Source organism: Nematolebias whitei, chromosome 9 (genome assembly GCF_014905685.2).
Source record: "Nematolebias whitei isolate Nwh7 chromosome 9, NemWhi1, whole genome shotgun sequence".
NCBI lineage: Eukaryota > Metazoa > Chordata > Actinopteri > Cyprinodontiformes > Rivulidae > Nematolebias > Nematolebias whitei.
This window is the reverse complement of record NC_056506.1, coordinates 13,427,186-13,437,654: the sequence shown is the minus strand read 5'-3', so window position 1 is coordinate 13,437,654 and position 10,469 is coordinate 13,427,186. Positions and strand designations below refer to the sequence as shown.

The 10,469-nt window shown below is 40.4% G+C and overlaps 2 protein-coding genes across 2 annotated transcripts in view; one reads left to right on the top strand and one right to left on the bottom strand.

The window, feature by feature from the left end:
* Positions 1-10,469, bottom strand: part of LOC119414954 (sodium channel protein type 4 subunit alpha B-like) — a 326,309-nt gene that overhangs the window by 248,265 nt on the left and 67,575 nt on the right. The window lies entirely within an intron of this gene.
* The window catches only part of LOC119414955 (sodium- and chloride-dependent GABA transporter 3-like), a 41,502-nt gene continuing 34,395 nt past the window's right edge, over positions 3,363-10,469 (top strand). Inside the window, exons 1-4 of the mRNA XM_037682072.1 lie at positions 3,363-3,507; positions 4,827-5,029; positions 7,328-7,462; positions 7,560-7,700. Coding sequence (XP_037538000.1) covers positions 4,840-5,029; positions 7,328-7,462; positions 7,560-7,700 — 466 coding nt within the window. The 5' untranslated portion in view covers positions 3,363-3,507; positions 4,827-4,839. The remainder of the gene's footprint in view (positions 3,508-4,826; positions 5,030-7,327; positions 7,463-7,559; positions 7,701-10,469) is intronic.

Sequence of the window (10,469 nt, the reverse complement as noted above, 5' to 3'; positions counted from 1 at the left end):
TGTTTAACTATATTTATGGACTGCCAACTACGCTGAGTTCGTGCTCTACTACATCTGTCTAATTCTTCATTTAGACCAAAGTTGAGGTCACCTCCAAGTATAAGTGAGCAATCCAAGTGATCAGAAAGTGCTGAGAAAAAATCATGAAAAAAAGAGGCCATCAACATTTGGGGCATATATGCTGACAATACACAACTTATAGTTATTTATATAAAGTTTTATTATTAAATATCTACCCTCTGGGTCTGTAACTGTGTCTAGTACTGTAAAATTAACATTTTTGTGTATTAATATTGCCACTCCCCTTTGTCTTGAGTTATAGCAGGCACAAAACACATTAGGAAAATCAGGTGATCTAAGATCATCTGCAGTTGTAATAGATTTATGAGACTCTTGTAAAAAGACAACATCTGCCTGTAGTCTTTTAAGCTGGTTTAAAATTCCTAATCTTTTTTGCTGAGTACTGGTTCCATTCACATTCCAAGTCACAAACCTTAATGTGCCCATAGTTGTGCGTGAGTAGCTAAAGTTGACCAGCGCATGTCACCATAGAGACAAACAGATCCAACTAAAATCACAGTTATTGCTTGAGGTTGACTGTTTAGATGTTTAGAAACACACAGTGATGTTAGAAGTGGAAAGATACAAGAATATTGAGTAGAAGCTGAGTGTGAGAGAAGTTGAAAGATATAAAGTTCTCTGGTGTGTGTGTGTGTGTGTGTTTTGGTGTGCTTGTGTGTAAATGTTTGTTGGGAGGTAAAGAAGAGAAAAAGACTGATGAAGTGATGTGGTAACAGATAAACGTAATAGAGAAAATAGTAAAAATAAAAAATAAAATAAAAAGGAAAAGAGAGGGAAAAAAACCAAACAAAAAAACAAAACAAATAAACAAACAAACAAACAAGAAAAAGAATAGCTTTGACACCGTTCACCACCACCAGTGCAGACACCTTACCGAGCTGTGCTTTACATTTTATTTACAAATGCCAGTTAATTTACCCCTAGTGTTCCAAGCGTTAAACCAGGACTATTCAACTAAACCACCCAGGGGGCCACAGTTACTGAGAGCCAAGCGCTCAGGGGTCAGATATCCACTAGTTCTTATCATCAAGTTAGATTGTTTTATAGTTAAAACTCTAGTTTCGTTTTAAGAGTGAACCCATTGGTGGACCAAACTTAGCTCACCTGTGGGCCTGACTTGGCCCGCGGGCCGTCAGTTGAACAGCCCTGCTTCAAACTAACCTGTTGTTCCTTTTAATAAAGTCACGGAGTGACGTCCCGTTCCCTGAACAACTGTCTCCACGATGATGTCCGTAAAAGTTGCGGTCTGCCGAGCTTAGTTTTAAGGTTGTTATTGATTTGATGTATTTGCACTCATTGGGTCTATTTTATTGTTCAATTTAGATATGTGGTTTTGTTTCTTGTATACAGATTTTTAAAAAAAAATAAATTTTAGATTTGCTTTACAGTTTAATTCTTGTTTTGTGATTTGTACATCAGTGGGTTAGAAGAAAGTTGAACTAAAGGCTGTAGCTCTTCTTTAAACATATTTGAGGGAAATATTCCTGAGAGATCCAATAATTTTGTGTCCTTTTATCATTTTTCAGCTAAGTTAACCTTAACAGATTATTTAATAAAGTTATTAAAGTGAAAACAGGATTTCATGATAAAGCCAGCACTGTTTATTTACCTTTGTTTAATCTTGACTGATTAGAAAACAAACATTTTTTATATGTAAAATGTTTTCAAAAATCGTTTCCACTCTCCATCCCAGACACATCCCGGTCTGCCCGTCTGCCGGGGCTCGGGGTCCGGCCTTTGAAAGCACGCGAGGCTGGGGCTCGGGGTCTGGCCTCGCATGCTTCTTCGGGTCGGCAGCTCGTATGATCCTCTGCAGTGACTAGCTCACTCTGAATTTTGTCGTCAGTCACCAAACAAAATATGCCTGGACTTCAGTATGAGACCACTGTGTTGTCATTATTGTTTTTAAAATCTTAAAATAGATACAGCCGCTGCTCCAAGTAAGAGTAACTGCAAATGGCGAATCAGGTTGTTGTGAAAGTTTCTCAAACAACCAGTGACTCTGTCCTCTGACCAATCAGTGATCAACAGTGTTTTGATGTCACGTTTTGGTGCCAGTTCGGCCCGGGTGTAACCCCAGAGAAATGAGTACTGAAAAAGGGACCGGTTCCACAAAATAATTGCTAGTGGAAAAAGCCTTGGAACTGGACCGAGCCAAGTCGAACTGTGCTGAAGAGCACCTATGGAAAAGGGGTTAAAAGGACTGAAAAAGGGGACCGGTTCTACGAACTGTTACTAGTGGAAAAGCCTTGGAACCATGCCGAGTCAAGTCAAACCGTGCTGTACCGTTACTGATGGAAAAGGGGCATCTGTGCCCTCTGTCCTTTTACCACCCTCTTCCCACCCAAGTTGCAGATAATTTTGCTCGGGGATGTCAGGTGCCATTAATTACTTATTTTTACTCGGAGTCTCCCATTTCCTTCCTGCACATGTGTTCAGCATGAATCAGCAAGTCATGTTATGTGGGGGAGTGGTGGCACAGAGGTTAGAGAAGATGGGCCTGTTATCGGAAAGTCGCAGGTTCAACTCCCGGTACCATCAACATCAAAATGTGGGTGAAAAAGGTGAAACACCCACACCTGCCTCCACCCTCATTTGCCCCACTCTGGGCCCCTGAGCAAGGCCCTTAACTCCCACCATCTGCCCCCTAAACAGGTCTCTCTTGAAAATGAGTTCTCGTGGCTCAGTGAGACTATCTGGATAAATAAAGGGTAAATGAAAAAAATATATATGGTTTTCCACATTTTAAGAGTCAACTTGATCCTAGGATTAGAGTTAAAAAAAATCATCCCCTAGTTCATGAAATATTTAGATAAAGGAACAAACACACACACACACACAGGCATGGGCAAAAATATTGGCTTTGGTGATGGCCAGTAATGACCATGTCCTTTGTGGTGTTTGTCTTTATCAGTTAGTGTGGAGCACAGGTTTCGTCACAGATCAAAGACAACAGAGACCAGCAAATTGGAGGTCAAGATTACATGCAGTGACAGATAACAAGGCTCATCAGCTGTGATGTTGGGAGGCCAGAAAAACTTTCCAGTCCGTTACAGAGGCAACCTCTTATGTCGCTTTACCTCACTGTTGGCATGTTCCAACAACTCAGCTATTTGATATTATATTCTACAGTTTGAAGCCGGAGGGCTGGTTGAGAAATGACATTTTAACCATGTTTCTGCTGTTTGTCAGGGTCTGCTGGCCAGTGGGTGTGACTAGGACATGCTCTGTCACGATCTGTTGTCAAATTAGTCCTAACTTATGCAAAATTCACCCACTGAGAACTGGGCTTCAGTACTATATAGTTGTATCGGGTTCTGTTTCTGCTTTTTAAACTTAAAGGGTGTCGGACCGGATGTGTTGTGGATATTCTGCTTGCTGACTGTTTCAGCACAAACCTACTGAATCAACTGAAGAACTTTACAGGTAGATTTTTGTTTTACAGTTTGTTGACATTTGTTACAAATAACTTTAACACAACCAATTACTTTTATTTGACAAAAATTTAGTCAGTTGTAAGAAAGAAATGAGGAACTTATTCAGAAGAGAAAGAACTTAGGGAAGTTTTTTGGCCTGTTGAAAAAGTGATGTTGGTTTGAGTTAAAGGAATTCATATGACTTGCAGCCTTTCATGCCAACGTCTGCCAAATCATCTTACGTAGGAAAATTTTGGAGATGCAGCTTAATCAAAAGATTAAACCTTGAAAATAACTTTTTATGAGACATTGCAACATTTCATAGTTTGTGTTGAGAATGAGTCCCAGCTACTACCACACCAAAGTGCTCAGTATATTTAATATTATGGTAAAATGGTAAATGGTAAATGGAGCTTACTTCTATAGCGCCTTCCAGCCCCCTATGAGGGGCCCCAAGGCGCTTTACAGTACCAGCCATCCACCCATTCACACGCACATTCATACACCGGTGGCGGTAGGCTGCCATGCAAGGCGCCATCCAGTCCCACCGGGAGCAACTCGGGGTTAAGTGTCTTGCCCAGGGACACAACGGCACATGGTGTGGGAAGTCGGGATTCGAACCTCCAACCTTCCGATCAGAGGTCGGCTGCCACTACCACTGCACCACGGCCGCCCATTATCTAAGTTATAGTTAACTTTGTGTTGGCTAATTTTGCTGTGACAGACGTCTTTAACTGTATTGACACTAATCATTCTGATGATTACTTATTGAAAATTTTATGTAAAACTGTCCAACGGTTTTTGAAATATTTTGCTAACAAACTGGGTGGACTTCAATGGTTAATGCTAAATCTTTAAGGAAACTGAGTATACCTTTTTGCCTTTTTCTTTGTGTGCGGTATCTGTTTGTTACCAAAATCTCTCATGAACCACTGGACACATTTTGAATCTTTTAAAAAAAAGTAATCAATGAATGAACATCTGGAACTAGTAATCAATGGATGAACATCTGGAACTGATCATATTTCAAGTCAGTTTGATTCATAATGGCCACCACAACCAACTGACCTTAGAAAACACAAAACTGTATTTAAAAAAAAAAATGTTTACTAGGGTCTTTTAGCTGAAATGGGCTTCACTACTAGAGCTAATCCCCCCCCCCCCCACACACACACACACACATGCACGCACACACTTTCAGGAGCAAAAATAATCTCATCTACCTTCACCTTTCAGCATCAGGCAAGACATTTTAGTCTTTGTTTAAACAAAATGCCTAAAAATGTTACATTATTCGTGTCAAGTTGTTTACACTTTTTGTGTGTGCAGCAAACCAGCCTTCATGGCACTGACAACCCCTACAGAAACACACCCCATGAAAGACCGCAATGCTTCAAGTCATTTTGAATCAGTACCTGCAGCGAGGGGCGAGTGGGCCAACAAAAGGGAGTTCATTTTAGCAGTGATCGGGGAAATCATCGGTCTGGGCAACGTTTGGAGATTTCCATATCTGTGCTTCAAAAACGGGGGAGGTGAGTGGAGGAAAGCTGAAAGTTTCAACAGGATCGGCTTCAGCAGTTATGAAAAAAAAGCATTTACTGTAAATGTATGAATGCTGATTCAGCATTCACACTATTGTTTCTTTTTTGTGCAACATATCTACTTCTTCATATGTGTGACACCCTGTCATATGACAGGGTACTGAGGGAGGAGGTGTGGTATTGCATGAAGAAATCTGGAGTGGCAGAGAAGTATGACTGGTACAAGACGTATGAGGACAGCAGGACAGTGGTGAGATGTGCTGTAGGAGTGACAGATAGCTTCAAGGTGGAGGTGGGAGTGCATCAAGGATCGGCTCTGAGCCCCTTGTTTTTGCTTTTGTGATGGACCTGACTAACAGATGAGGTCAGGCAGGAATATCCTCATGCACGCTCAATAATCAGGCAGGAATCCCCATGGACTATGATGTTTGCAGATGACATTGTGATCTGTGGTGAGAACAGGGAACAGGTGGAAGAGAACTTGGAGACGTGGAGGTATGCACTTGAAAGAAGAGGAATGAAAGTCAGCCGTAGTAAGACAGAGTACATGTGTGTGAATGAGAGGGAGGAGGTGGAACAGTGAGGCTACAAGGAGCAGAGGTCAAAGGTGCAGGACTTCAAGGACTTGGGGTCCACTGTCCAGGGAAATGGGGAATGTGGTAAAGAGGAGAAGAAGAGAGGCCAGGCAGGATGGAGTGGATGGAGAAAAGTTTCAGGAGTGATTTGTGACAAAAGGATGTCAGCAAAGGTCAAAGGAAAAGTTTACAAGACAGAGGTGAGACCAACTGTGTTGTATGGTCTGGAGACAGAGACATGGACAAAAAGACAGGAGACAGAACTGAAAGTGGCAGAAATGAAGATGACGTTCTCCTTAGGAGTGACAAGGATGGATAAGATTAGGAATGAGATCATCAGAGGTACAGCACAGGTTGAACAACTGGGAGATAAAGTTAGAGGCCAGACTGAGATGGTTTGGACATGTCCAGAGGAGGGACAGTGAGTATATTGGTAGAAGGATGTTAGAAATGCAGCTGCCAGGAAAAAGACAAAGAGGAGACATATGGATGCAGTTAGAGAGGACATGGAGGTAGTTGGAGTGAGGACAGAGGACAGAGTGAGATGGAGGAGGATGACTCGCTGTGGAGACCCTGAAGAGGGAAAAGCCGAAAAAAGAAGAAGACATCTACTTCTTCATACTTTGTGCTATGTTATCCATTTATATATACAAATATTCAGCTTAGGGGGTGAGCATTATTATTTTTGGATTTTGTAACTTTCAATTTTAAATTTTATTTACAACTATTTTACCCGTAGAAAAACAATAGGAAGTTTTCAGTTCCATTAGAACATTGTTCCATTTGGCTACTTTTAACTTTAAGCTGGCCTTTTTCAACTTTTAGCTTCTAACCAGCCTTTTGATGTTCTCTGCTTTTAACTAGTTTACATTTAGTATTTAGCTTTATTTTTTGTTCAACAATGTTCAGTCAGGTCATCTGGATAGTTTCTTTCTTTTCTTTTTTCTTTTTTTTGTGCTGAGATGTTTCGCCCTCCATTCATCAGTCTGAGGAAACACCAAACAAATTATTTTTTGTTGTTTTTTTATTAGTTAGTGGTTTGCTACTTTTGTCTTTTAGCTTGTATTTGTCTTTTTTAGCTAGTGATTCACTTCTTGTAGCATTGACACCCCAGTTTAATCTTCAAAAGCAACTTTTAAAACGCTATTGCAAAATTCAACAAATTTAAGTCAGGTCCTCTGGATGTTTTATTTTTTTGTTGAAACGTTTTGTCTTTCATCCAGAAGACTTCATCAGTCTGAGGAGCCACAACAAACAAGCTCACATAGTGGGCCAACTACAGTAGTTTGATGGTGATAAGATGGTTTCTGGAGTCCGCCCTCTCCCCTCGTTGACTCCTCTGAGGCACCCATAACCAAAGTGGTGCAAAATATCAAAGTTCATGCTCAATAATCCAGGTAAAAATCCAACAAAGTTAAGTCAGGTCCTCTGGACGGTTTCTTTATTATTATTATTATTATTATTATGTTTCAAACTGGTTGGCCCACTGAGTGTGCTACTTATGGGACTGAGTTTGTTGAGGCTCCTTGGACTGTCAAAGTCTTTTGGATGAAAGATGAAACATTTAAAAAAAAGAACCTGTCCAGAGGACCTGACTTACGTTGTTTGATTTTTACCTGGATTCATGTGGTTTATCTATTGCAAAATGCTACTCAGCATAAAATAGTTTCTTGGTACATTTAAAATGTTCTGTTTGCTTCATCATTTGGTTTAGGAGTGTTCTTGGTACCATATGTTTTGATGGTGCTCTGCTGTGGAATCCCCACCTTCTTTCTGGAGGTGTCTTTGGGACAGTTGACCGGTCAGGGTGGAATCACATGTTGGAGGAAGTTATGTCCTATCTTTGAAGGTAATGCTATTTGGAAAAATAATGTTCAATTCAGTGCAGCAGAGTGCTGCTCAACATGTGAGTTGTTTTATGTTGAGTCTTGAACTTTTCTTAACAGGATTAGGATACAGTAGTGTGATTATTATGGTCTACACTTCAACGTACTACATCATCATAATGGCCTGGGCCTTCTTCTACTTTTTCTCTTCGTTCCATGCTGTACTGCCCTGGGCCAGCTGTAACAACACCTGGAACACAGGTACTTCAGTATCTGCTCGTCAGCACAACTGAAAAGTTTTGCACAGTCTAGATATATCCTGTCTTTGACTTTTTGGTTTTCCAAAAGATTTGTGGCCACATCTGGTGGTTATTGTTTTTTCTTTCTTCCTTTAACCTTTATACAGGTTAGTCTCATTGAGTCACGAGGACTCCTTTTCAAGAGAGACCTAATATCTAACGATGATCATTGATTATCTAATGTTTTCAGATTTTCTCACTTGAGTATCATCCATCCATCCATTACTTTTTATCCGTTTCTTCCTTTTTGGGTCACAGGGTTCACTGGTGCCCATGTCCAGCCATCACTGTGTGAGAGGTGGGGGACACCCTGGACAGGTCTCCAGTCCATCACAGGGACACATAGAGACAAATGAGACAAACAACATTCACTTTCTCACTCTCACCTAGGGACAATTTAAAGTTACCAGTCAGCCTAACATGCATGTTTTACCTGTAAAAAAACTCAAGCATGCACAGAGAGAACATGCAAACGCCACCCAGAAAGGTCCTGGGCCGGGTTTTTAACCGGAGACCTTCTCACTGAGAGGAAACAGCTCTACCAACTGAGCCACCGTGGCACCCTCACTTGAGTATTAGAGTGAGAAAATAGAAAAACTTTGAATATAAAAATTAAATTAAATTAAAAAGCAATAACCAATGCAGTTTTTAACATCATTCTTTTTTTAAAGCTCAACAATAATCTGAGACTTTCTTTTGTATGTTTTTAAGATGGAAAACTACATTTTGATGTATGAACTGTATAAAAACCGTAAAGAGAACCAAGAATGATTGTATTTTTAAAGCTACTGCCTGTAGGTATTCATAGTCACCATGGTAACCACTCACCTGTGTGTCTCTCTCCCTGCAATAATCAGGCATGCAGACAGAAAGTAGAAATTAGGCCTTAGACAAAAAGAGCACTGTGAAAGAAGTTTTACTTAAAAATAAAATATTGAACTGTAAATGACAGAATCAGCTGATCATCACAGGTCAATTTTTATTTTGCTAAAGTTTTTCATGTTAATAATAAAAAATAATCATTTAATAGTAAACATGTTTACACAGCACTTTTCATAACTTAGTTTCAAGTTTTTCTACCTGGATTATTGAGCATGCATCAGGATAGTTTCAAGGTACTTTATAACAGAATATACAAAACCTTGGTACACCTTGGGGGCCGAGATGGGGTAGAGGCAGTGCAGCCACCCTGGGACCAGAAAGCTGTGGTTCAACTCCCAGTCATTCCCACATGATGTGGTGTCTCTGAGCAAGACACCCAATCCCTAATTGCTCCCCAGGTGCTCAATAGCTGCCCACTGCTCCACCTGGGTGTTCTCCAGGTGTGATGGGTTAAATGTAGAGAACTCATTTTTTCATTGTATGGGAACATAAAATGATGATGACAACATATAGACATAGACAACATATAGCACTTATACAGGGAATGATAAAAATAATAAAATGGATAAAAGATAAAATTAAGACAAAAAATAGGACATTAAAAACATTCAGTTTGATAAAAGATTAAATGAAAATATAGGCAGTGGTAATAAAAAGATTATTAACATTTTTGGCATTTAATGTGGGGAGTGGTGGCACAGAGGTTAGAGAAGGCTAGCCTGTGATCAGAAGGTCGCTGGTTCGATTCCCTGGACTGGCAACATCAAAATGTGGGTTGAAAAGGTGAAACACCCACACCTGCCTCAACCCTCATTTGCCCCACTCTGGGCCCTTGAGCAAGGCCCTTAACCCCCATCATCTGCTCCCTTAGGTGCCCTAGATGGCAGCTCTCTGCTCCACACAGAGTGCAGTGGTAGCTCGGTGGTCTGTGGTTGTGTCAGGAAGGACATCCGGCGTAAAAACAATTGCCGGGTCTTCGTGCAAGTTAGCTCGCTGTGGCGACCCCTGAAGAAGGGAGCGAGCAGCTGAAAGAAGAAAAATGTTTTGGTGTTTGGTGGCAGAGATTAGTGAAGGTGTTTCTGTACAAACGTGTCTTTAAAAGAGACTTAAAATAGAATAGGAATCAGAGAGTCAGAGCCAGAGAGATTTATTTGTCATTCACATCTCATGTGGTGCATGTGGTGGAACAAAATTATGTACGCAGGGTCCCAGTTACATCCAACAATGAAATGTAAAAGAAAAACAGTAATAACATCTAAGATATGAACTAAGAAAAACATCAACTAAATATACACTAAGCACTAGTAGCATAAAAACATTACGTCGAACAGCAGCACGAACATGAGTGAGCACATGAGCACGCATGAACACATCAACATGAAACAGATCAGCAGCAACATGATGTAATTTTTCACAGTGATTATTCTGGTTAGAGATTCATGAGTCTAACAGCTCAGGGTAGAAGCTGTTCCTCAGTCTAGTGGTTCTGCACTTAATGCTCCTCAACCTCCTTCCTGAGGGGAGTGGGCTCTTCCAAAGAACAGGAGCTTAAAGAGACAAAGCTCCTCTTGGTCTTTTATTGGGATTTCGGGATGATTTAATAGTGTCTTAACTGAGGATCTCAGTCTCAGGGACATATGTAGTTAAAAGGATCAAGACCTGCTTGAACTTCATAGGTTTTCATTTCAATAAAATCTTGGACACAATTCTAAAACTAATTGGGAGGCAGTGTAGAAAAGCTGACAGGATTACAATGTTCTTTTTTCCTGTATTTAGTGAGAAACCTGCATCTGTGTTTTGGACCAGGATCCTCAGACATACACTATATATATATATATATATATATATA